The sequence below is a fragment of the Nipponia nippon genome, unplaced genomic scaffold (assembly GCF_047370975.1).
Source record: "Nipponia nippon isolate SJK-2023a ecotype South Korea unplaced genomic scaffold, ASM4737097v1 scaffold_11, whole genome shotgun sequence".
Classification (NCBI taxonomy): domain Eukaryota; kingdom Metazoa; phylum Chordata; class Aves; order Pelecaniformes; family Threskiornithidae; genus Nipponia; species Nipponia nippon.
This window is the reverse complement of record NW_028262302.1, coordinates 26,728,111-26,755,071: the sequence shown is the minus strand read 5'-3', so window position 1 is coordinate 26,755,071 and position 26,961 is coordinate 26,728,111. Positions and strand designations below refer to the sequence as shown.

The window sequence follows — 26,961 nt, the reverse complement described above, 5'->3', positions numbered from 1 at the left end:
CCCTGTCTATTAGATCTCGATGGGCAATCTGGTTGATGAAGCATGGAAAAAGCGCTCCACTTGTTATAGTGCAAGAGTAGGTGCCGTGGTGTGAGATGCTGCAAACGCCCGGGCAGGAGCGGTCCCCTCCGTGGGGAGGTCGGCGCAGGCTCCTGGGGCCAAGAGCAGCATGTGGGTGTAACGGAGTTGGAAAAGGAGGAGCCTCTTGTCCTTAGAAACTGTACAAGGCTGGCTGCCTTCAAAGCAATTTGCGAACATTAATTGAGCTGCACAAGATCCCTGCAGGTAGTTAATTAAGTATCATCTTCTTTTGAAAGATGGGAGGGAGGAGAAAAAAAAATAATAACTGAGGGCAGAGCAATGGAACGTGCCCAAAGGATGAAGGAAGCCGTTATCAAAACCCAGAGCAGCAATGGGCTGTTCCCAGCTCCTTGCCCTCAGCTTCAAAAGAGGGCCAGGCAATTTGTTTTCAGCAGGTAATCCTTCAGCAAAAAAGATTTAGGGTCTGCAGGAAGATTTTAATCTTTTTTGCTTTATGGCCACTTCCAGTCCTTCCGCTCACAGCAGTGCAGCGGACCTGGAGAGCCTTGGGAACGAGAAAATTCAAAATAAAGGTTGGAAGCAAGGGTTACTGCAAAAATTGGTTTTAAAGATCAAAGATTCTAGTTTTTGCCTTTTTTCCTGCTCTAGCTTTACCACAATACTTTCTTCCATGTTTTTGTGATTGTTTTTTAGTAACAGCTAGCTAGATCATTGTGACAAATTACTTTTACCAAAACAGCGACAATAACTTGTTGTGGCTAAAAATTGGTGGGTTTTCAATAAATCAAAACCAGAGAAAAACCCCAAACCAAAACTCTACTCTTAAGCTTGTTTGAGTTTTTTTAAGAGTGGCCAATTCTTAGGGAAAAAGAGCAATTTTAAAAAAATTTTTTGCAAAGACCTACAGACACATTTTGAACAAAATTAATTTTGCTCAAAATAATATCTACTTCTTTAAGTATCGAGTTTGGAAAAACATCCAGAACTGTGTCAGTACTGTATGCTAATTCTCCATCTGACCTTAAAAAAAGCTTTAAGCATGTTATTTTATCAATCCCTGTCACACTGAAGCAGTAATGGGCTCACGGTCCCCATATCGTGCGACGTAGTGAAATGGAGCTTCAGTAGCTTTTTTTCCAAGACAGAGGAGCGCTGTAAGGGAAATCAGCCCCAGCAAGTCTCACAAGGGAGGCTTTGTGTAGCAAAAAACTGTATTTTTAGGTCAGCTCGGCTAAACTGAAGGAGGTGATTTGGGTGTTAAATAGAAGGACAGCCTGGCTTTTAAGCTCAGCCTTTTTTTGCGCTGCAGAGTAAGTCGTGAGCCACGCTGATTGCTTTCGGGTGGTGTTTGTAACCGGGATCAAGTGGCTACCAGCAAGGGGCAAGTGCTTGGTCCTCAACGTTTAACGAAAGGTGTGTTTGTGCATGGGGTGACTGCAAAACTGATGCTTTCTTGCTTCTCTTTTCTCCCAGAACAGTTGTCATATAGCATTTTGATTGAGTACCAAGTTAATAAAGCAATTTTGGATGTTAAATCATATGCTGCGTAAAACCTGGTTTGATTAAATGGGTGGTTTGCAGCCTGCCTGGACCACCAGCTAATGCCAGCGCGGGTATCTGCTGTGTCTCAGGGTGACTGAGGAGGAACGGGGAAATTGGAGTCTGGATCAGCAACATGATGGAGGGTGCGCATTAGCAAACCATGCTGCTAATGGGAATGAAGGAGAAGGAAATCTGCATGGACCAAAATGAGAGAAGCTCTGAGAAGATGAAGGATTCCCCAGCTGGGCTTCACTGAAACTCCACGAGGGGACGAGAGCCGCATGAAAACTGCCGCTGCAGAGACGACACCTCATTCAGCATCCCTGGCAGGGCACGAACGCGTGCGCTCGGCTCCCTCATGGAGGCTGAAGTCCACTCTGAGCAATGAGTTAGCACTGTGAGCTTTGTGCATTGCTTAAGCATCAAAACAGGATTTAAACGAAACTTAAGCAATGCACAGGGTCCTGCAGAGACCTTCTGTCCTCTGATCAGAAGCCCTCTGCAGAGCTAAGGAAGAAGGAAAGTCCCTTGGGTAAGGGCAAAAGCCAGGCAGAGACTTTAGGGGGAGATGAAGGGGAAAAAAAAAATAGATAAACTGGGGGAAAGATAGAAGGGGAAGAAGCCAAGGCTTTGTTTTGCAAGTGAGATGGCTGATTTCTCCCATGCTCCTGCTCTCTGGAATGATGAAACGAGGTGCTCAAGGGAGGGGGCAAGGAGGGAATTATAGCAAGGAACAACCGATCAAATACGTGTTGCTCTCCTGTCAGTGTGCCAAGTGCCGTATTTACTCTCGCTTTTATTTTTGCAGACCGCTCAGCTGATGCTGGATACACTGTCAGACAGAGCCAGCACACAATTAATCCTTTCTGCAGGGATTCACAGGATGAGCCGTTCCCACAACATGTCAGTAGGTGGCAAAAAGCTACAACCCTTGTGCTAAGCAAGAAATAAATATTTTTCCTACTCCTGCAAGAACAGGAGGCATCTGTGGGCAGCTCTGTCCCATCGGTGGAGATGGATCATGTTCCCCCTGGGCGAGAGATCCCTGCGCCAGCACTGCTGGGAGGGAGGGGACATCCCAGAAAGGGCAACATCCCATATGGGGAGCAGGTAAAGGGGCTCAGAAGAGAAACAGGAGCTGCCTTCCTCCTCTTATTTCATCAGGGGACCCTAGGGCCATCTCTTGACCTTGCTCAGGAATTATTTAAAGAAAGCTGGAAACCATAAGGGCTTAATCGCTGTTTCCAGCATTGGAAAACAACAGGTTTAGGGCTGTGCTATCACAGCACAGTCTGAGGATACCTAGTTAGACAAACTGAATGTGCCACGGTTGATATTTTTCAAGCTGATGGTAATACTTTAATCTTCATGTACAGCTTGTAATGGAGCGGCTCAAGTCAATGTTCTTGGGTGCTTTTCTCTCACGGCTTTGTGTAAGCAGATTGAAGCAATCCCAGTTGCCTGTCACACACCTTCCAGTGAGCCAGGGCAGATAAAGGGTTTAATGAGGTTAGTGGATATATCCCAGTGCCTTTGATGGTGGGTTTTTTTTTCTGTTTTTTGAATGTGTGCCTGTGTTGGGGAAGGGAGGATGTTGCATGATGCTGAAAACTTGCGTTCCCGAGGAGGTCAAATACTCTGAGCACCAGGTGGGACAGAGCCCAGGAGCATTAGAAAATGACATTAATCCAGACTACTCAATGAGATCCAGTGACAGTGTGGATTTGTTCAACTTTATTTACCTAACACCTCTCTTTCTTAAGTATAAGTAAATAATTTTTCAGCTCAGGAACAATAACAGATATTATAGCAACCCTGGCTGCACGGTCTCTGAAGTACCTTCCTGCTTTTTTAAATACAGAGGTAAGGTTCATCGACATTTCCTCTTATAAGTTGCACGTTTAATTGCTAATGATTTTGCTAGACATTAACCACTGGTGCTGACTTTCACCAGCTCAGTTGTCTGCTTCAGGCTGAGCATTGTAATTTTATTTTAACACTTCAGCAAAAGCGGTTCAGCTAAACCTGAGCTGGAGGAACTTGGGTTGCTCTGGCCATGTTCACACCACCAACAAAAACATCCTATAACCATTTAACTGGGAAGATCAAATGTCCTTGTGCTTTGGGGCAGAGATCTATCTGACCGACGTCTCCCATTTCTTCAGGGCTGTGCCATCTGCTGATACCCATAGCCACGTCATTAACTGCCTAAAATCTCTCCATTCTATGTCATTTTGGTGAAAACTGATAACATGAATTCTCTGAAGGTGCTGCATCTGAGCTGAGCAGCTTCTGCCTCAGCACAGCTCCTATGGGGAGACGCATTGAACCTGCAGGATGGGTCCAGCCTTGCCTCAAAGCTGGGTGGCCACCAAAACAGCCAGCAGGAGAGAGGCTTCACAGCACTTAGATAGCCAGAATTATGTCAGAAAAGTCCTACTCCACTTCCCTGCTCTGAAACCTTCCCTCTTGGCTCTATCCTCTTCTCACTATGCATTGCTACGCATCGCCAAAATCAAACCCCGCCCAGGTTTCCTCATCGTTATCCTTTAAAACCCATCCCACATCTGTGCCTGCCAGCCGGGATGCAGCGCTGCTCCAGCCTGGCGGCACGCTGGGGTCAAAGCGAGAGGCTCTGCTAAAACACAGACACTGGTTTCTTTGGAGTGTGACTTGGATGGAAGCTGTGCGTGCTCAGTTACGCTGAGCGGCAAGTTTCATCCTCTCCATAGCTGGATGTAATGGTTCAGCCTTCAAATGATGAGCTAATATCGAGTGTTTGGAATCAGGAGCTATTCAGAGAAAAACAGCTCTGTAAAGTCTTCCTTGCTGAGTTGCAGCGTATGTGTTGTGGGGATATTTTTCCATTTTCTGTAATTTGTAGAAATATCTAAGTTTCACCTTTAGTAATAGAGAAAACATTTTCATTTCCAGCCTCTGGAAAGGATGTTAGGAAACAAGAGAAGAGGATGAGTTGCTGTCTGCCTCTCTACAGGTTATGATGGATGAATACAATTGAGAGCAGCACAGTGAAACAATTTTGAGCACCAGAAGCAGAAAGTGGGTTTGCTGGTTTTATTGCCTCCATAAGAGCAAATTTTGCACATTGTAAATTGATAAGTTAACGCTCAGAGTCTCGTCTCTTCTCTTCACAGTCTGTGATACGGATCGACTGGTCCACGCACTCTTCTCCGTGGGCAGCACTCTTCCCCAATGCTGGCAACATGATTATTGGAAAACTAATCAGCTCGCTCTGAGATAAATTGCATTTCCACCAATTATAGCTTAATTGTTGACAGATGGGAACACAGAAGGGAGATGTGTCACATCATTAAGAGGACAGGTGTATAGACAAGTGCCAGATTAATTGTTCCAGCCCATTAAATCATTGACCTTTTCAGCATACCCTCAACATCGCATTCAAAGCTCTCATAACTCTCTCCAATGAGCGTGTTTATCAGCAAAGTTCTCAGGGGCATTTTTAAAGCACACAGACTCCAGCCATGGACTCATTAGCCACGAGCAGTTCTCCTTTCTCATTAAAACCAGTTCTCTTCTTCCTTCTTCTCTGTGTTGGGGTTTGGTTTCTTGGCTTTTCAGTGAAATCACGCGTGGCGTGTGGGCTTTCTCCAAAGAGCAGTTTTCTCCATGAAGCATGTAGTCATGCTGTAATGGGCTATACATTTAGGGATGTCAAAAAGAGAGAGAGTGGTGAAACCAGGACAGAGAAGCTCAGTGCGGGGCAGCTGTGCTGGAGGCTCCAGCTTTGATCTGGGGCTTTGGCTGTGATTTCCAGCTCCTGCTCTGCCTTGGATTTTCAATAAAGCCTGAGAGAGACAAATAGCTAAATACCATTGAAACAGAGTCAGCCATGGGTGTCTAATTCCCCTAAATATGTGTAAAAACGTGTCTCCTGCTCTTTTTCTGGCTATGTAATCCAGGGAGCTGAGGGTGCAGTGCAGACACATCCAAACCAGCTTTTTGGGAGGTGGCGCAGGTTCGAGATAGTGGTACCGGACACGCCTCATCTGCCCTGAGCTACCCAAACCCTGCGCTGCCCTGGATAATTGAGAACTGACTCCAGATCTAGTTATTCTGCACGTTCTCCCTTGAAAAATGAGCTTCCAGCTGAAGGAAATGAAAGTTGCTGGGATGATAATCATATTTGTTACTCCTGGAGTCCCTGTCCTGTGCCCACGGGCTGATTTGAAGATGTGTTACCCTCTGGTAGGTTTTAGAGAGACCACATGGAAAGCAACCTGGGGAGACAAGCAGGAGGTACGAGGAAGAGTTAATGCCCTTCATCAGCTCTGCAGCTTCAAATGGAGGTAAAACTGATGCTGGGAATCAAGCAGGTCTTTTTCCAGGGCCAGGGCTGGTGGTGGGCTCTCTCCCTCCCTTGGGTAGCACCAGTCCCCCACATATCCAGTTTGTCACAATAAAATAACTATGAGATGTGTAATTGAAATCCCAGGGAATCATTTTATATATGTGCTTGAATGACTTACTGTGTTTCACAAAGATAATGCACCTTTACTGCAGTGGCCTTTATGGACCTACAAAGACAATCAGATAGGAGACCAGAGAACTGGGTGAAGTTCTCTCTCAGATAACAAATGATTTTATAAGGAAAAGCAGATAATTTTATGAGAAAATACAGTTTAGGAGAGATGGAAACTGCATGGATCTCTTTCATAGATCTGGTACCCTTCATATAACCATCTTCTTCAATATACTTGGAAATGTCAGGTTGCAACAAGGCAGCTTGCTCAAATTCTCAGTGGATGCAGCAGCCTTGGCCAGCACCATGGGGCGTGTGTCCGCAGGACATGCTGGAGAGCCCTCAGGTCCCACCGCTCACTGTGCAGCACTGAACCCTGGATGAAAACCAGCTTTCTCAGGTTGTCCATAAAACTGGAGGTTAGTACTGAAGAAAGTACATGTATTTCTGTGTCTGGGGAAGGGAAGGAGAGGAAATTCCAAAAAAAATGTCAAAAAGGAATTTTAGAAATGCCAGAATATTTATTTTAAAGATTTCCTAAATGAATCATTTTACCTTTCATTTTGAACTGGGTTTTTGTGGTTTAGAAAAGGATATAAGGTTAAAAACAAGTTAGAAAGGTTGAGTAACCCAAAGGCAAGTGAAACATTTCATTTCAGTTGGAACTTAACATTTGGTGTTAACCCAGAATATTTTCCAGCCTCTGCTTGTTTTTTTGCCAGCCTCTTCCTCTTCCCTGTACCCTCACTTCATTGTTGCTCGGTCCGAGCCATTTTTTCCCCAGATATTTTGATTCAGCCACCTAACCCAGGCAGTCATTAGTCACTCCACATCAGTGATCTCCTCATTTCCAGCTGTCCTTTCCACTGGCCCGTACTCCCAGAAATGCCACTTACTGCGAACACCATGTCTCCACCCTCAGTCCATCCATCCGGGGGGTTTCAGCCCCACCAGACCTGGGGCTTGTTTCTTCAGCACATCCCTCTCACCCCAAGCCATGCCACTAGAAATCCTTATCAAAGAAGTCATCGAAGAGAGAAACCCTCTCTGTCTTGGTTCTCACAAGTGTAGGCTTGTGGTAAATCTTCTTCTCTTCCCTTTCCCACTCCTCGGAGCCCGTGCTGGAGGTGTCCCAGAACAGATCCCTTGTCCGCGACTCCTTGCAGAACCACAGGTCAACCTTCCTGCTCTCGCCTGGAGAAAGTTCAGACCCATCATGCTGCCTGGAAAGTCCTCTGCTCCATGTGTTTCCTCGGGGAGAAAAAAAAGAACAACATAATTTTGCAGAGCTGCATGCCCAGTCCCCTGGAGTTTAGCTGGAAATGGCTGTGGGCAGCTGGAGGCATGTCAAGAAGATCCTGAGAGATTCCTCTAAGACCAGACCCCATGCTCGGGGCTGGGCAGGGTAAGGTATAATATACTCAGGATTATATTTGGTGAAAGTACAGAATCTGGCAAAAGGCAGTATGGTTTTATCCCCAAGCAGAAGAGAGCTGAGGTGAAGAACCACGAGGGAACAGGAGCAGCCAAGTCTGTTCCCCTTTCTCCTGGTGAAAGTTCACTGGCAGACAAGTTTTTCACCAATTTAAGCATTTTTACCCTCAGTGATATGTTTCCAGCCTGTGCTGAATGTTGTCACGTGCAAGCAAAGCAGAACAGGGCTCGTGCCTCGGGGATGTCAGTACAAAGTGGCGGCTGAGATTCGCTTTGATTTCCACTTCGTTGGGGACAGTAAGGTCACCTTGTGTGCCCTGGCATCTTCACCCCCCCAGCTGCTCCCCCAGCCTGCACCAACCAGTGCCCCAAAGCTTAGATCAGAGTCACAGCCAGATCCAAAGCACAGCAGGTCAGCCCTCCAGATTCATGCTACGTCCATTCCTGCTGCTCGCTCATCCTTGAAGCCGTGCTCTCTCCTGCACTACGGCGTGGGCTGCAGGAGGGAGACGTGCCCAAGGGAGGCTGAGATCTGTCACCGTTAAGGTCATATCACTTGCTGCGTTTTCACATCAGACATTGAAAGTAACACAGAGCCATGGCTGGAAATCATCTAACTGGGAACATCTCACCTTAATTACACATCACCCAGAGAGATGCAAATCTGTGATGGAAATTGCCTGGCTCTGGGCAGTGGGAAGTAGTTTCCATATAAAACTAAACCTAAAAAGTGAGTAACCTCAGTGACTGTAACGTTTACCCCATGGTCATTTAAGGATGGCAGGAGTCCAGAGGCTGCACCTTGCATACGAATGCAACATATTGTTGGACCATGCAATGATGAAGCCAGGAACAAATCTCTGGCAGCTGTTGCTCAAGCAGCTCATTCTCCATTTCCTTCTCCTGCTGAGCCCGGTTCCAACTTCCCAATGTGCCCAAGGATGCTCTGCCAGAGACGACTTACTGCAAGGTTCCCCAAAATGTATGTGGGTACCCTCCTTCAGTCCTTCATGCATGTCAAGGGGGAAGAGACAAGGCTGACTGTTCTCCCAAAAAACAATCTCACAAGGTCCCTGAAAATAACCAGCGATCTCAAATCACCCAGCTTTCCCTTTTGCTGCAAGGGAACATCACGATTCCTTTCTCCAGAGCAGAAAAATTTGAGATGTAACCAATCTAGTGCAGAAGAGCTCTTCTGAAGCCCACCCTGCTTGAGCCCAGCTGAAGATTTGAGCTGGTTGTTTGCAGCATGTGCCCTGGTATATTTTGCTGGGGAACCACGCAGTTGTGTACCCACCGATGAGGGCAGCTATGACTGCAGTTCAGCCCTGTGCTCCCTCCAGGAAGGGACCAGCTCCGTGCCTGCACGGGGCAATTGCTGGGTTAGCGTGGGGCTGGGGCTTGGCTTCAGCTTCCCAGCCGAGGGTGGATGCATGTTGTGGTGGAGACTCTGCCAGAGTAACTCATGTCTCGTGCTTGAAGGAAAGCTGGCAGGGCACATTTTAATCGGCAACTGGCAACCCCACCAGAGTGACCACTGTGATACTGTCACAGTCTGCGTCCACCTGAGCACGTCCCAGGCTTGGGCTGGAGGTGTCCAGTGCTGGGCCAGAAGGCAGGGGGCAAAACCTGGTGTAAGGGTTGATCTTCAGGCAGTCGTTTTCCATTTTTTTTCTCCTTCCCCCCCCTCTGTCCATCATGTTGGTGGAGCTTCAGAGGTTCCCCCCAGCCCATGTATGTTCACCTTTGCAGTGGTTTATACACTCGCCTCCTGGGACGCTTTTGCCCAGTGGAGTCCCTGCCACTGCAGGGACATGGGACCCCAGGGACACCCTCTGTCCTTGTACTCAGTTTGCTGTGCAGGGGACATGTGGGACAAGCCGAGACTTTTCTGCCGGTGGAGACCTGCTCCTGCAGGGGCCTGGCGCTGGGGACGTTGCTTTGATGCCCTTATGGCTATTCCATGGCTCTTCATTCACATCTACTCAGGTCTGTTTGGATGCTTTGCCTTACGACCACATCTCACTGCTTCCCCCCACCTCCAGTCTTTTGAACTTGCACTGTGTCACAGCAGGGGATGGAGCAGTGGAAGCAGCTTCCACAGGGAAATTTCGCTGATGACATTTAAGAGGCTGGCAAGTTTTACATCTCCTTGGAAAATTATTCTACTTACCACGGTCGTCTCCATGAACACACTGATTGTGCTCAGCGGGGACGAGGTCTCGGCTTTCAGCGCTGTCGCCTCTCTGGAGAGTGTCAAGGACTTTCTTCGGGCTGAATTCCTTGATTTTTTGTTTATTGATTTTTGCCTCCCTGTGGAGATTTCGCTTCTGCTCTGCCTGGGTTTGCAAACGAGTCATCAACACAAGCAGTAGACGAGCAAACACGTTTTAACAGTTCAATGCAGCATATCATTAGGGGGTTGGTGCTGAAAATAATTACGCAGTCGAGTAGTTTAACCAGGGCAAATGGTATTTACCAAACTGGGTATGTGGCAGAACACGACGCAGACAGAGATTTTTTGGTTTCTCCATGGGCCACGGCCAAATGAGGGCAAAGTGTTGCAAAAATCAGAAGTAATTACTGATCATGGGGACCCTGGAGACGCTCCCCAACTCGCCTCTGCCTAAGCCACCAGGAAAGCTTCATTTGCTCTTCCCAGCAGCAGGTTTTAAGCCTCTGGGTCCATGGGAGAGACACCAGGGATGGGCAGACCCCCATCCAAGAGGGGAAGCCCCAGCCTCTCCCCAAATCCATCTCAGCATTACCTCTCGGCGCCTGCGGGTCAAGTCCAGCATCTGCAGCTTGTGCAAGTGCTGCCGCCTGCCAGGGAGGTGTCTCAGGCTCTGCCCCCTCTTCTCCAGAGCCTATGAGGTGTTTAAAAATGTAAATAAATACACCTGCGTTTTCTGAAAGAGAAAGGAACAGCCACCAGCTCGCAAATCCACACCCGGCCCCTTGGGCACTCCCCAGATAAAGGCAGCGAGCATCTCCCTGCGTAGCCAGCTTGCAGAAATTTATCACAGATTTCCACTGTGCTTGCAGTTTATCTCAGCTCTGGGGCATGACGGAAAAAATCTTCATTAAAACAATGCATACATGCTTCTGCCCCCTGAGGTGCTTCCGCTTTGAGTTGGCTGTCCAAGATAATCTCATGATCCAAAGGGAGGAAGCACTTTTGCATGTTTGGGGTTGCAGGGGAGGTTTATGGCACACAGAGCTTGCAGCCTTCTCCCTGCAGCTGGGTGTTCAAGTTGCTCAGCCATTTAAAAAAAGTGGTCCTTAAACCTTTAGCCTCAAAAATATTTAAGGTCCTGGCTCCGCAGGTCCTTCTGAGAATCAAACTTTCCTCTTATTTTATATCCTTTCACCCACGCACCGGTGTTTCAGCCAGTTCCTGGTCTTAGCCAGGGACGGGAGCGCAGCCGGTGTGAAACACCAGCTTCTGCTCTTTGGCTATTGGAGGTGCCCGAACCACGAGGGAAAGGAGCCTGCAGCCAGCAACAACCCGTGGACAGGGCTCGACCCAGGCACTTACCTTTGGTTTTGGGCTTGCAGCCACTTCTTGCTGACTCCAGGGCTTGGCAGGAGCAATTGCTTGCAGAGGGCCAGCGGGTTCAAGCCTCTACAAGTCCCATATTTATAATATTCAGCATTGCTTGTTCCACACAATCATAAAACTTGATATGAAACTACCTTGACATTTTTCCAGCTCTGATTCTGGCCCAGCTGCTTGGAATACAGGAAGGAGATCTGCATCTCTAGCAGATGCTCAGGGAGATGAACATCTCCTTAGGTGCTTTGGGAGTGGACAAAACTGGGGGAATCTCCTGCATTAGAGTCAAAGTAGCAAAACCCCAGTCTGACATTAGTTTCATCCCTGTAGGTATTTCTCTTTGAGCCTCAACAGTGCCCAAGGCTCCAGCCAAGATCAGAGTGAAGACAAACCCCATCCCAGATTGCTTCATGTTGAAGCTGAAGCATGGATTGGTATCATAATTTAATATAAAGTCTCCTAGCAGGTCATCCGAGGGCAGATCCCAGATACCTGAGACCCAGAGCACCATGCCGTCCGTCCAACCAGTCTCAGGCCATGTTGGCCTGAGTACAACTGTTCTCTGCAGGACTGTGCATGGTACAAAGTGTCTTTCCTGGTGGCTAATGGAAGTGGTAGAGACTTGCTTTACAGACTGCCCTGAGCATGGATTTTTATCTTAAGGACCTAAGTTGTCTCCTTAAATTGTGCCAAGCTACTAGATGATACAGGGTCATTTCGTGGGTTGATATTGCCAGTGTGCCCTTCTAGGATGGGAGCTCAGTCCAGCTTCCATAAAAATTAAGAGGAGCTTCATCAAGGACTTCATCAGTAAGACCTGACTTACACTTTATGTGGGACATCATTAACCTCCTGAATGTGAAGTAGAGTGTCCTCTAAATGGTGACGTGCCTGGCTGTCTGCACTGAACTGCTGTCAAAGCCTGAGCTGTAATTTTGAAGCATCCCCAAAGTCAATGCAATAACACAGGAGAAAAAAAAGTCAGCAGCATCATGTTAAAGGAGGCATCCCTGTCAGCCCCGAATGCCAAGTTCACATGTATTTCAGCAAAAAAACCCCCACAAAACTGAATATGAAGCTTAAAAAATGGCACTAGATGGCAGCATGTGACACCACAAACCGCAGTCCGGGCTGTGCATCACTCCTAGATGCCACCAAGGTGGCCAGCGTGGGGTGGCTGAAGGCAGATAGACTCCCACATCTATCGGCTCATCTCGGCGGGGAAGCCAAGTTTCAGACTTTCAGCTAAAGCTGTGTTGCAGGCTGGAAAATCAACTCTTTTCTTTCGTCTCTGTGAACCTCACAGGATTTTTCTCTGGAAATACTCCCTGATCAAAATCCTCTAAAAGTCCTTGAGAAGGCCACATCCTCCTGCTCTGCTGTCTTTGAAAATATTCGTGCACGGAAAAGGGCTTTTGCTGGTGCTGTTTACACTCCCTAACAGCAACGGCAGAAGCATGGGGTAGGATTACCAGTGGTGGTGTCCTGCAATGAGTATTATCAGTGTTTTAATAATATATAAATACAGCTGTAATGGAAATAAGATCAATGACTAAAAATTACATGCTAGTGGGAGGTTTTTAAATGAGGCTGTGGTTCCACGTGACAGTTCACCATGCGTAGCTCGGCTCATTCCAGGTGCTGCTGCCTCACTCTCCCACCAAATCCAGGGACACGTTATTCAAGAGTTGGTGGCCACCTGTGCTCTCTGAAGCCACCAGTCTTGGCCAGAGCCACAGCCTGGGTTTCAACTGACCCCGTCTGGTGGCTCCTCTGTTCTTTATTATATTAAAAAGACCTTAATCACAGCAAGGAAGGCTTGAGCAAAGCACCCCTGCTTCAGCAGATTTGCTGTTGTGGGACTTGGGCAGAGGGTTTGTTACCAAATTTTGGGAGAGTGGAGATGCTCTCAGGGAGGAACGTGGGGGGGGTCTCAGAGCAGCGCAGGGAAGCGAGATGTTCACCCGCGGATTTTAATGGCAAGGGGTTATGTAGGTGCCTGGGAAGGAAGATGCCCGGCGGCAGCTGAGGGGCAGGTTGGTGTTGGTGTAACCCAGGGCAGTCCCAGGGCTGGGCCAAGCTGTACCTGGTGCTGGTTGTCCCAGCACCTACAGGAGTGCTACAGAGAAGTTCATAGCCTGTCGGGGCAAATACATCTCTTTCATGGGCTAAACAGCCAAGAAGCGTGTTTGCCTCCATTTGTCCCCAGTCACCGACTGCTGAGGACTCCCTCCAGCTGCCTAATCAGGCTGCTGATGTGCTCCATGCAGCTGGGCTCTCTTGGAAAGGTCTCAGCAGCAGGTACAACGTTGGCCCTTAATTGCTAATTAAAAGTCCTGCCTAAATGAGATCACAGGGGCTAGTGGGGTGGTATTTCCAGAAGCTGAGTGCTTCCTTGAGCAGGATACCTTGCTGTTTGGAGGGGTCTGCTCAAGTTGTCCTCTTTTCTTGTCTAATTTTGTTTTTCCGAGCCCTGTTTGCTCTCAGTTTTGGAGCCCCCAGGCCTGGGCCAAGCAGCAAAGAAGAAACACAGCCAAAAGCCTCAAGCAGGGGCTCTGAAGGAGAAAGATCTGAGGATCAAACTGGGGGAGCTGCAGCTGTGGGACATCCAGAGCAGGGCCGAGCCTGGTGTCCCTGATGGCCCTCCCTGACCCTCTGTGGGCATGTAGGGAAGGAGGGAGAACTCCATCTTGGTCAAACACCGACAGCTTTGCATCTTAAACAGCCAGCAGGTAAGAGATGGGGTGTTGGAAGGTATTGCTGGCTGGTTTGGGAGGGTGGGGAGAAGCAATGAAAATGATGCAGGTGGAACACAGAAAGCTGTGTGACTTCTCTGGGTTTGGGTTTTAAATAACCTGATTCACGGCAAGAATTGTATAGCCCCGGTGATGCAGATCCAGCTTAGCCCTGTAGGCATGTGATGGCCTGAGCCTCACCCGGGTTTTGTATTGTATAAAAGCATCAGTACATAAAAATATCAGCATAGAAAATGCATGTGGAGGGCTTCTTGTCACTCTTTCTTTTTTTTTTTTTTTAAATGAAATAGCAGCTCTAACCTTCGTGCAGCATGGTCGACTAGTGGTGTTTTCTTTCCTTCTTTGCAGTAAATTAGATGGATATAAATATATTTTTGGAGCTTTAGTTGTGTTGTGATAATTCTCATGTGGGGGGAAAAACCTGATTGCCAGGTCAGGCAGAGTCAAAGGTTTCGGGGCTTGGAGGGGAAGGGATCAGGGAGGTGCAGGAGAGGGAAAGGAAGGTCATGGAGGAGTGAACAAGGGTGTTTTATGTTTGTTTGGAAGGATTTTTTTTTTGTATCTAGAGATACAGATATGTGTGTGTGTGCACATGTATATACAGTGCTATTCTTAGAAGGTGAAGTTCTCTCCCTTGTGTGGCTGAACCAAAAATAACCTCTCTGCGGTCAACCTACCTGCTCTGCCCCGGGTATCAAACTTGGGCTGGTGATAAAGCTCACCTAGGGATGATCACCCAGAGGCAGGACCTCCTGTTTGCATGCTGTAGGATATTTGTTTCCCCCATCGTGGTGCTGTGACATGTGCCCGTGTCCCCAAGAAAGACCACATCAATGGGTCAATCAGAGCAACTCATAGGGAGCTTTTCAAACTCGTCTTACTTGAGGTCTTCGAGGCGGGTGCTGTTTAATGATGCTGGTTTCTCCCTTTTCTGGTACGGTGTTGAAAGAAAGGGGCCCTTAAAGATTAGAGAAGAAGAGGATGAAGTTACTTTTGGGTGAGCATCAACTGCTAGGCTGTACTCAGCAATAGTTTTTTGCCCTTGTTTTTTGGTTGTCATGTCCTACTAATGTCTCTCTTGGTATACCCAGTAACACATGGTATAAGTTACTCTATTAGCTGCAGAAATAAAGGGAGGATGTACCTGTGCCTGTGGTTTCTAATGAATGTCTGCCATGTACCTTTCCTGCTTCCCCCTACAACATCTCATGGATCCTATATGTGACAATAACCACCCTCCGTGTGTCCTGTGGCCTCCCCCAGGGTCCTCCTCTTCTGTGGCCTGTGACCATCAGCTGGCCAAGAAACCCATCTGCCCTTTTAAAGTGGAGAAGGGGCAGCAGTTTGAGTCTTTTCTTGCTGCGCAATCCCGAGACTTCATTATTATTATTTTTTTGGTTGAACTGAGAAATATCTCTACTGCTTTTACTGACTGTGGCAGAGCTGGGCTGCAGCCAGCCAGCGGGTTCAGAAGTTAGTGGGTTATGGACAGACAAGCAGCACGATCACAGACCCTCATTGTCTTTGGAAATCAGCCTGAAATAACGTGCTACGCACCAGGGATCGCCTGTTAGTTATTAAAGCAGTGTTTTTTCTGAGGCCCGAACGTGATCTGGGCTCAGGTCTGTTCTGTGCTGGTGCTCTCGGGTGGACACCGCTGCCTTTTTTTTTTTTTTTCCTTGCGCAAATAAATGCTAGTGTGTGCAGTAGGTATTTATTTTACAAAAGAGCTTTTCTATCCCACTTATTCTCCCAAAAAACTGTCTTAGTGCATTCAAATGCTCTTTTATACATGGAGTTGAGTGAGGTGTTGCTGAGCAGCTCCTGCTCCCATGTGGTGGGAGCCCCGAGGTGGCTGCGGGGGAGGAGAGTTGGGGATAAAGTACAGGAATTACATTATAGTTGATGCCAAATTTAATAGTTATATTAAAAAGAAAAATAATAATTTGGAGGTCATCTTATGGGGGGCTTCAGTGGTCCCTTTAAATAAGCCCTGTGGAAGATTGCCAAGGCAGGGCTCTTGGAGAAGGGAGAGAAAAGGCAATGGAGGGAGGGCGTTGGGGTGTGGGAGGAGGCGATGACTCCATCAGATAAATGATTGCTGGGCTCTGCTGAGCACCGGCAATGATTAACCGCTGCGCGAAGCTGCGGCTGCTCTGCACATGCAGGTATGGGTGCCTGAAGTGAAAATTTCCAGCACAGGCAGCTCCTCTGGAGATGGACTTCAGCTGCTGGGGAGCACACGCTGAAAGAGCAGCTTGTAATAGCAAAACGAGGGGGGGGGTATTAAGTTATCGCCTCTCAATCTGCAGGACAAATTAGTGCATAAAGAAGTAAAACGTAAGCAGGTGGCTCACAGTGCTGGGAACGTGGGACCTGGCACAGGCAAGGGGCTGGGGCTTGGGAGAAGCTTGTTTTGGTAACATGTATGGCTTTGGGGAAGTTATTTCTCCCTTATGAGATTTACTTTTTTAAAATGTATTTAAATTATTTCCTCTCGTCCTATCCACGCATGTGCCTTGTAGGAGGTTTGCCCTTATCCTCTGCAGATACAGAACTGGGAGCCAGCTGCTTGCTGTCCCCAGACCTGCTCGGTCCTGGGGCAGGGATGGTCCCCGGCACAGCCGCGCGATGCTGGCGGGGAAGGACCGCTGTCCTGCCGCACAGCTGCCGCCGCGGGAGCGCGGGGCCCAAGCTGAAGGCGCTCTCATGACTTTTATTTTTTACCCTTGCACTTTAGTACCAGCGGATCCTCCCTGCTGGAGGAAGCGGGATTTAACACAAGCCAAGAGGAACCCTCATAAACCAGATGAAACCTATTCTCTTGGAGGCTTTGCTTATTTAGACAGCAGCTCAAGCTAATACATCGCTCAAGTACTCTTGAGCATACTCTTTTTATTTCTGAAAATGAAAAGTAATAGAAAATGACATTTATTGAGGGGGTTTTAAAGTTTTTTATAAAAGTTCATGTTTTAGAAGCATTTGTTAAATAATACCTGGTGATGATAACTTTCCAGAACAGGAAGATTTGGTTGCTCTTGCTGGCATGAACTACTTGAAACCCCCTGTTGTACAGGCAGACCTGATCTGTATTCACCCCAGGACCTCTGGCTCCGGGAGCGTCACTGCTATCGTACCAGAGGTTTATTTGTTTTCACCTTCTCCTGATGCCTCTCGGTGGATCATCCTGAAGGAAATATCCAGCCCCTAGTGAAGCAGTGGTGCTTAACGCTGCTCAGCGTGCATCCGAAATTCATTTTTGGAAATGGAAAAGAGGAGAGTGCTAGGGCTGCAGATCCTCCTCCTTCTGTGTCACCCTTTCTCAAACCACATTGGTGTTCATGGGGGTTTCTCCCTACACTCACCTAACGTGGCTGTGGGAAGCCACTCATCGCGTCCAGCTCATTGTACGGAGCTATGCATCCACTTTCAGATGGGTGCAAACCTTCCTTGCCTCCAGGTAGGGTTTGGGTATGGATGGAATTTAAACCCTGCTGTGAAAGGCTGTGGGAGAGGCTGCACAATGCCACTCATAGGCAAATAGCATAGCTGTGTGTGTTTTTCTTCCTCTGCCTCTTGGCTTATGAATTAGCCCTGTGTGAGACATGGCTATAATTTATTTTAATGCTGAATTTTACCTGCTGAGCACATTACCCAGAAACTAATTCTAATTAAGCTAATGATATCGATATGCCCAGTGGCAGCAGGTGAGCAGAACGGGTGTATGACTGGGAGTTATGGGGCTGCTGTACAAGGGCTTGCTCGGATGCAGGCTGGTGTCATTGCCTGCCAGGTCGATGCTGGGGAGTGGGGCTGTTCCCAAGGGAATGACTAATGGGAACAAGGAGCCTGGGATTTGGGCTCTGGTGACTGAGACGCTTTCCAAAACAGGCTGTGAGGAGGTGGGGGGGAATTAGTTTTCCTAAAGCCAAAATGTCCTGGAAATGGTAAAAAGCTACTGATGCAGAATGGCATGTGCCCAGACCTACACCCACCCTGCACCGCGGCGAGCAAACCCGCAGCCCCAGCTGATGCTCTGTGGGTCTCTGCCCTGCGCTTTGCAATAATTCATTGATGACCCCCTTACCTGCAGAGGCTCTCCCGTACCAGGTCTCCCGGAGAGGTGGAAGTTGCTGGTGAAACGTGGGTTTTCCCCACTCTGCCATGGCCGGTGGGTGCAGGCTGGGCTCTCCCAGCATGCCGGGGAGCTGGTGCAGGGCAGCGAGGGCGGGCAGGTCCTCCCTGGCATGCATCGGTGCCACCTTGGTCACCTTGGGGTGTGCCTTGGAAGAACTCAGGCCCATTTTGCACAGACGTGGCTTTGAAAGGAGAAAGAAAACCCCTCCTGCACTGTCCTCCCTGAACGCGGAGGGACCCTCCCTGCTGGACGCCGAGGCTGGGGCTGGTTCCCACAGACATGCTCACATGTCCTTCCACGCTCGGTTAAACATTGACCTGGCCCCAGCCATTCCCCCACGGGGACAAGAGGTGGCTGCTGCTGACGGAGAAGCGGAAAGCAGCTCGGGGAGACAGCGCCAAGCCCTGGGCAAGCTTTGTTTTTTACCTACAAATGACTTTCAACCAGGGGCACCACCTCAGCTGGCCATTGGCTGACCTGGAGGTATTTCTACAAGCAGCTCTTTTGCTAAATCTCCAGTTTTTAGAAGGAAATTTGGTCCTCAGAGCACCAGAATGGTTAAAGCATCTCCCACCCTGCATGAGAGAAGCAGCCTGGGGACGGGCTGGCCAAGGAGCATCCTCCACCCTGGCTCCTGTGGGCCAGTGGCACTGCTGGGGAAAAAAAATGGAGTTTTAGCACAAACCCACCTGAAAACATCAGCCAAAGTGAGTCATATTCTGTAGTTTTGGAGCTGCTGCAGGATTCAGGCCAAACACAGCAGGACTGGTGCATAAGGGAAAGATCTACACATCTCCATTTGTTTCTTCCCAAGGCGTATGAGGCGGTTCAGAGGGCTCAGTTTCCTCGGAGCTGTAGGGAGTCAGTCAGTCATTTCCAGGGTGGAGCGGTTGAAAATACATAGGGAGGATTATTTATGCAACAAGTTTACTATTGCAGGGTGGGTTTTTTGACAGGAATAGGGTTGCGGGAGGAGGTGAGAGCACCTGTGGGCTCCGCTGTGAAACACGTGGAAAACAGCAAACGCTGAGTGTGTGAAGGAGTGCCCAAAACAGCATCAGAGCCGGGGTTCATTTAGCAGAAGCTCATCCCACTGGGATTCCTGGAACAATCCTGCATAGCTTTGGAGCGACTGGGGCTTGTTTTGGCTTTCCTCTTGGGAGAGGAGTGCTGGGAGGAGGGTTGCGCAAGGAAATGAGGATCATGGCAGAGCCAAGCATCCAGTAGATCCATGGATAAACCACTCGGCTCCCCCTTGATGGAAATGGGGAGGTTTTGAGCTGCAAAATGCCACCTGCCAGGGGTGGCACCTCCCAGAAGAAATTACTCATCCCTGGAGCAACCCAGCCGGTTCATGTTTTCAGCTGCAAAGCACCAACCTCACTCGTGACTTTGCTTTACAACAGGTCACGCAGGGCAAAAGGGAGCAGAATAGCTTAGCCTGTATTTTTTTTTGCCCTCTTATTTTCAAATGAAAACATAAAATCAGCACCCTGCTTCCCTCCTGAGTTTCTCAATGCTTAATGTCTTTCATTTTTTTTTTTTTTCCTTTCCCCCTCCCCTGCTGAGAACAGGTAATTCCTGTTAAGCAGCTTAGGAAAATTATGAATTAAATGCAATGATGGATGTGTTGAAGCAGTGGAAAACCCATGTGGATGTTAAAGCTAGTGCCTGTCGTGCTGTATCTGGGTGTTTTACCTGGGTGTGATGCTGTGGCCCTGGCCCTGCTGAAGTCCTTGCAGGGTCCCGCTGCTCCCCATGCCCGCAAACCCTCTTCTCTCTTGGCCAGATTTCTTTCCAAGCCATATGGGTTTCCCCACCTGCTGCGCAGGATGGCACCACGACCTGTCGTACAGTGATTTAGGGAAGGGGATTGCAAAGGGACAGACATACTTGAGGCTGCTGTTGCTCCAAACACTTCATCAGGAGGAGCTCTAGGTGAAGAGATGCTCCTCTTTGCATTTAAAGGTGATGCAGTATCATTCTGGCTGGCTCGTGAGTGCTGAGCCCCACCTCCCCTGCTGCGGTACGGCTCTGTGGTACGCATGCCCAAGGATGTTAGCCTGGCAGCACTGCTCAGCACCTTGATGCTGCGTCAGTTAATGACCAATATCTCCCAGCAAATCCCTAAAATCTCAGCACCTGTGTACTTTGGAGCTGCGCTTTGGTCTCCACATGCCTTTACTTTGTAAAGCAAAGACCGTCCAGAGCAGCAGCTATGGGGTTGGGGTCGGGGCGAGGAAGGCAGGCTGCAAAAAGATGCCCTTCCTGGCGCAAACTGAGAGCAAGCTTGGGGTTGAACTGGGTCCCAGAAGGGCCCAATGGTACAGGAAAAGGCTCCCAGATATTATCACTTGCAACTGCTGGGCCAAAATTACCCCTTTGTGTCTTTACCTGGGCTCCCTGGACCGTGGCTGTGCAGGGTGTTGGGTGGATGCGGGGGGGTTTGCTGGGTGAAGCTGTGCATGTGTGGCGGTGGAGATCGTTGGCATCGTTTTGACTTGCTCAGCCTGAGAGTGAGCGGTGACAGCCCCTGCTACAGCACAAAGTAATCCTGTGTTAACCCCCTTGCTTAAACCTGCCTTTAACACCAGCCGACGGCATTTGATGGGGGGAAGGACGGGTTGAGGCATGCCTGAGCTCCAGGCTGGCTTCACCACTGCCCTCCTGGTGATGTGAAGCTCATCCTTTTCTTTGATGGGGGGATTATTTAATGCAGCCTTTTATCTGTATTTAACGTTCAGTTTGATTTCCAAGTGCTGTGCTGTAGAAACATGGAGCTGGAAGGAGCTTTGGTCCCATACGTTGCTGTTAGGGACAGCATGTGGTCCCTCCCAGGAGAGTTGAAAACTCTTTATACCTTTCTCCAATTTCATTTATTGCCTGAAACCCTCCACCAAATTCAGCTGGAACCTGTAATGATACTGATCATGCCAGTATTGGATTTTCCAGCACATTTCTTGTACTCAAAATGAAATTATTGTCCCCTAAGTGCTCTGATGCCATTCTTTTAAGGAAGTTACAGGGAAAAGCCCCAGGGTAGGGCAGTGCCATGACTTGGGGCAGGGCATTTTCCCACAGAGGAGCAGTTTGTTACTCACCTGTGCGCGGAGCAAGGGCGAACCAAGGGGAGGTTTTGGCACAGGGCACCCATCTAATGTCCAGCCGCAGCAGCGGATTGCCTCTGCCTTGAAACTTCTCCTTGAAAATGAGTTTTAAATTACTGTCACAGCTGCATGTGCCATGTGTGTTGCTTTCCACAGTGCGCATCTTGTGCCAAACCACGGGGAAAGCAGCCACTTGTCAGAGCATCGCGGTTTGTCATGGAGAAGCCGTGGGGGGAAGCTTAAGGTCCAAAAGCAAAACACTGGGCAAAAAAAATCCCCAAATGCCGAGATGTACTGGTGGTAGGACAAGAGGAAACGGCCTCAAGCTGCGCCAGGGCAGGTTTAGGTTGGATATCAGGAAAAATTTCTTCACTGAAAGGGCTGTCAGGCCCTGGCACAGGCTGCCCAGCGCAGGGGTTGAGTCCCCATCCCTGGAGGTATTTAAAAGCCGGGGAGATGTGGTGCTTAGGGCCATGGTTTAGTAGTGGGCTTGGCAGTGCTGGGTTAACAGTTGGACTCGATGATCTTAAAGGTCTTTTCCAACCTAAATGATTCTATGATTCTAAGGGTGCACGGTTGGGTAAGTGTCTCCTGTCCCCTTTGTCTTTCACCTGCTGGGAGGGCAAATGGAAGCAGTGGGTTGCAACAACCCAATGTGTTGCAGGGACTGATGCAGGTTTTGCCCTTCAGTCCCAGGAAACACGGGCACAGGAGGAGATGTAAAGTGGGCAGCACAGATTTTTGCCAAAATAATGGCTGGACTTTATGCAAATCTCTGGTGAGTGAAGCAGAAGGAACCGTAACGATGCGAATAGGCTTGTCGTTTATTGTGCTTGCAGCGCGTTTAGCTAGCGAAAGCACGAACAAAGGAAGCAGCAAAAAGAAGAAAGTAATCCAGCACTGTTTCGCTGCCTGGGATGCACACTGGTGTGACTAATAGATCTCGTTATTACACATCTGTAAAGTCAAGAAATATGGCTCGTTCCTCCCTCTGCTGCTTGTCGCTTGTATTGACAGGGGATGTTCATCTTATCCCAACCAAGGCCGAGGATGCCGGTGGTGCTGAGATAACATTGTCCGCGGTGCCCGGTCCCCGAGACCTCTGGAGAGGGTGCATGCAGGCGGCAATGCTCGAGGCGGGTTATTCGCAGCACGTTTTGTTTTCCTTCCAGGCCCTGGCATGAAAGAGAATCTGATAACACAGCTGCCAGATCAAAACTGGCATTTTCCTTGGGGTGCAAACTGAAATGAAACCCTCACGTTGCTGGAGACGATAGAAGGGCTCATCAGAGATGCCCACAGCAGCAGAAGTAACCACATCTGATCATTCACTTGGTGGGTGTGATTATTGGTTTGCATTCCTCTGATGGATCATCAATGTGGTTGTGCAAAATAGCCTCCATTTATTGTCCGATTTCTTGGGTTTAATGGGTTTTCTCTGGCTGAAAGGCCGAGCTCTAGGGAAAACAATTACCTTCCTCGCTTAATAAGAAAGATAAATTGCAGGTTGGGCAGCAGGTGAAAGAGGGGGCCTTAATGAATTGCTGAGCAGGATGAGCACCACTGGAAAGCATCTGGGCACAGCGCAAACAAGGGATTAGGTACCTGCTTGCCTCTCGGGATCTGGGGCACTTGTGGCTACAGCGGTGGACGTTGCCCGGAGCCGATGGTGGGAAGGACGCAGGAGCAAATCCCTCCTGCCCACCCAAAGCAGGGGCTCGGGGAAGCGAAGCAGGGGCAGAGAGGGGAAAGCCTTCTGCAGCCCCGGTTCAACCCTTGGCGCTGTTCACTGTACAGGCAGCAACGTAGGGGATGCTCCCTCCTAGCAGCAAGCTTGGGTTGGGTTAGATGTTGTCTTTTAAGCCTGAGATGAGGCGGAAGGTGGCTGCTGGACTCAGAGCTTTCCTGCCTGCAGGGTGAGCACAGGTCCCTGGGGATGGGACATGTACAGGGTCCGCTCATAGAGAGCAGTAACACGCTGTGCCCCTGGCCATGAAACATCTCGAGGGGAAAAAAACTGACTCAAACACGGGGATTTCCCATGATTTTCCCTGCTGAATACTCAATGAGATTCCTTGAAGGATCCAGTCCTCAGCCTGAAGATGCTGCCGTGAGGCTGCTTGCCAAAATGTACTCGTCAATGCATGCTAAAAGACAATGTTTGTTTTTTCCATGTGTTCAGTTTGGCAGGAGCTAAAATTTCAGTAAAACACATCTCTAAAACTACCTATTAGTGTAAATGAATGTATCAGCTCCAAAATCGACTTGAGGTGGTGCCCAAGCTGCCATGTGCTATTTGCTCTCAGCCGTATCATCCCATCACTATCTCCTGTTCGCTATAATTCACTTCTTTAGAATATTTTTAATGTCTAGCTCCTTTTGAAAGCAGCAGACGAGGAGCTGAGCCCATCTTCTCAAATGCTAGAAGAGACTTTTAAAAGACCACGAGTGTGTGTACCCAAACCTTACACCTCTGGGTTTAGTGCAAAGGGGATGGTTGGTTGGGTTGGTTTCTATAACCCTAATTCTGCAGTTGTGTGATGAAAGAGCTCAAGTTTGGTTTTTTTTTTAATATACATAAGTATTTTGTTAGCTCTGCTGGTTGCAAGAACAGTTTAGACATGAACGTTAAAAGATAAAACCCATCAAATAGAAGAGAGTGAAATAAAAAGGCACGTTTGTTATTATTTGCATTAATTGCCTTGTTTGCAGCAGTATTAAGCCCTAATGGCCGTGGGGACATGGTGGCTGCCATCCACTGCCACCTCTGCCCTGGGACCAGCGATGGCCTGGGGCACTTCTCCAAACCACGGGGCTCCCATGGGACCCCCCGTGCCCCAGTGCAGCACGCAGGCTGCGTTAGGAGCCACCAGCCAGGACGTGCTTGCAGAGAGGTGAGCTTGCCATCAGCCCCAAAATACATCGTGGCTTTGTGCTGGGTGTGCTCTTGCTGTTATTTTAATAAGAAACACAGTTATTGCTATCATACAAATGGTATTATGAATAACGAACACTTCCTTTCCCTAATAATTTTTTTTTTTTTCTGGCAGAAATGCCATCAAAAACCCCTACTAGCTGCTAATCGAGCTCACAAACAGTGGGCAGGCCAGCAGCGCTCAGCAATCTGTGTTACTTTCCAGTTATTTCTATTATAAAGAAGAAAAATGCTTCTGTCTGCATAGCAAAGTCATCTTGCATGGTTGATCGTAGGAATGCTGTAACAGAAAACAGCCATCCTAAATTTCACAGAGACAGGCTTAGGGAAGGCACTGGGTGTTTTGGTTGGTTTGTTTTGGCTTTTGAAAGATTTTTCATGGTGGAGGTTAAGAAAAATATTTGTTTGGCCCAAAGGAAAAGCTCTAGAAAATAGGAACTGACATTTCGCAGGGACGCTGGCGATCCGCGGTGTTCAATCTCTCATGAGAAGCTTGTTGTTCAGCTGGGAGTGCAGGTTTTCTGGGAGAAAAAGATAAATAAGGCTATTTTTGGCTTTACTAAAGATCCAGCGCCACTGATAGAAAGCTGGTGTTGGAAAGAGGCACAGCTCCGCCTGGCTCTGGGGGGGATGCGGGGCTCACTGGAGCCCGGTGCCCTTCAGGGGGGTGAAGCTATGGGTGGTTTCAGGTTCATAGGATGTTTGCAACCACCCGGTCACCCAGGCTGGAGCAGACCACGGGTGTCATGAGTGGGGTCGGTTCTTCAGCAAAGGCTGGGACAAGGTGTGAAGCCAGCTAAGGCTGTAGCAGCAGTCCAGGAGTCGAGGGGGTGATCAACATCAGCTCCATTACTCAGGTTGGGTGACTAGGGAAGGTAGCAATCCTACAAATTAGCAAAACTAGTCTGAACTGTTTTAATTGGCAACAGTTCACGTAAACATGCTCTTAGACGGTCAGCAACAGACCTCTCTCTTCCAACCAGACTGGGAGGCAAGGTGTCCCAGCACCCTTGCCCCCACTGATGCCCTGGGTGTCGCGTGGGTTAGGACAGCAGTGCCGAGCCATGGATTTCCACTGGCGACAGGCGCAGTACGCAATGGAGAGGTGAGAAGCTTGCAGCTTGTCTCTGGGCTAACAGCACTGCAGCATGTCCAGGTTATGTGCGAAGTAGCTTTCATCACCTATTTCACAATAATGTAACCTAATGAAGAATTAATGTTTTGCACATCACAGAATATTTATTCTGATAATTCCTAATATCCATGTGAACATCAGCTTCTTTCAGAAATGAATTCTCAAAGATGCCGGGAGAGGTATGAAATGGCTTTCCAAAACTACCACCTCACTGAAAGGTCACTTTATTGAAAGTAAGTCGATGGTCAATTTTGAGATTTAGCTGGAAATACCCAAGATTTGTATCCTTGAGAATGGCTCTGCATTTGCCAGCAAAAGGAGATAAATGATGTAGACTTGATTCGTATTTTAAACCCATCAGTTCAGTAAGACACAAGCTTAAATGGTTTTTTATTACAAAACATTTTATTGTAGTTATTTACACCCGTTCCTTGATAAGTGTATAAATGTAAACATTTATTATAGATGTATTTCTCTTATCTTACAGTTCATCCCCAGTTCAGAGTAAATGTCATTTTTAAGCATACAAGTAGAGAGGAAATTTAAGCTATATTCACAGAATATACATCTGCGTGCAGTTAAAGTCCACCAGCCCTAAGCTAGTGGTATAGACACTGTCCCGTTAGCTCTACTTCTGCTTCTCGTGTGTACACTGGAGTCTGTGATGTCGTCGGCATGATCCTCGCTTTTCTTCTCTTTCAAGCTGTTGATGAACCTCAGGGTTATTTCATCCCATTCCTCAGGGAGCAGCATCAGCAGAAACCCAATGCAAATGATGATAGTGGCTCCCAACCTCACTACGCTGAAGATCATTTTGTGCTTCAACAGATCCACAGCTGGGAAGAAGAAACAACAATACCATCAAAACTGCAGCAGGATGATCTACAGCATCACACCAGCCTGGCACATCTTCGTAACCTGCGTGTTGCACTCTGGCTGTGGTACTGGCCATGTCGGTCTCAATCCTCTAGAGTGACCAGCTCCTTGAGTTCAGAGAACAGCTTTGACCTGAGAGTGTGGTACCTTCATGCAGGCTCTGAGGAAGCCTTGTGGGGCCGGTCTAAGCCACAAGGTTTCCATTTCTGCTCTGAGAGGGAAGGTAGGTTATGGTAACTCTTCATCTACAGCAGGTTGCATCAGCATCATGTTTCTTTGGGCTGCATGGACCAGTGATGAGGAGAGAGCAGCATGCAGGTCACAAAGCTGGAGTTGATGCCTCCAGGCCCAGCCTCCCAACTCCACAACCAGCAACAACAGCACATCTGAGCCCTTCAGCAGCCTTGTACAGGTACTGACCATTTCGCACCTCTGACCTGCATTCCCCTAAAAATAGATTTTTCTTTGAAAACATGCTCAAATACCTGGAGTGGTGAGGCTAAGAAGATGGAGGAGGAGACTGGAAGAGCAGAGGCTATTCAACAAGATAGGACTCTGGAGTAAACTTCCACATCTACACCCTGCCCTGCTGCTGCATGGCAAGTCACCAGCACAGTGCTGAGCCACAGCAGCAGCACCCTGACCCCACCACATCTCAGCAGGAACCAGCTTTGGGCTGCTGGCTGGGCATCAGCCTGCCCTCTCCTCTGTGTGGTGTGGACGCATCCTGCCACTCCCAGAGAAAGGAGGCAAGGCAAAAAAAAAAACTTTCACCAACCAAAACACCCACCATCACCAGGAGCATCCATGGAAGCCAAAGGAGACTGAACTGCTTTTGAAACATGTGACAACAAATTTTGACTATTTAGACAATAAACTGCTTCTGCTGTCTGCATGCCCACATGCTTATTTTTCCACCAACCACCATGGTACTTGTAC

General features: G+C 48.4%; 2 protein-coding genes and 1 long non-coding RNA gene across 9 annotated transcripts in view; 1 reads left to right on the top strand and 2 right to left on the bottom strand.

Annotated features, from left to right (window-relative positions):
- Window positions 1-6,623: 6,623 nt before the first annotated feature.
- On the bottom strand, window positions 6,624-18,274 carry CCDC198 (coiled-coil domain containing 198). Of its 2 annotated transcripts, XM_009472681.2 has the most exons (6): window positions 17,919-18,274; window positions 14,713-14,789; window positions 11,058-11,144; window positions 10,288-10,386; window positions 9,693-9,858; window positions 6,624-7,336 (listed from the first exon to the last, which is right to left on the bottom strand). In XM_009472681.2, exons 1-6 carry the CDS (start codon window positions 18,133-18,135, stop codon window positions 7,089-7,091), a joined length of 894 nt encoding a protein of 297 aa, XP_009470956.2. In that variant the 5' UTR covers window positions 18,136-18,274; the 3' UTR covers window positions 6,624-7,088. The 2 variants fall into 2 exon arrangements, with proteins under 2 accessions (XP_009470956.2, XP_087604178.1); XM_087748052.1 differs by lacking the exon at window positions 11,058-11,144.
- On the top strand, window positions 13,408-26,938 carry LOC148056927 (uncharacterized). The gene is made up of 3 exons (XR_015702408.1): window positions 13,408-13,807; window positions 25,288-25,379; window positions 25,850-26,938. It is a non-coding gene; the product is annotated as an uncharacterized LOC148056927 (long non-coding RNA).
- Window positions 25,530-26,961, bottom strand: part of SLC35F4 (solute carrier family 35 member F4) — a 129,504-nt gene continuing 128,072 nt past the window's right edge. For all 6 annotated transcript variants that reach the window (XM_087748046.1, XM_087748048.1, XM_087748049.1 and 3 more), the window contains one exon: window positions 25,530-25,982. In XM_087748046.1, the coding sequence (XP_087604172.1) occupies window positions 25,741-25,982 (242 nt within the window). In that variant the 3' untranslated portion in view covers window positions 25,530-25,740. The remainder of the gene's footprint in view (window positions 25,983-26,961) is intronic.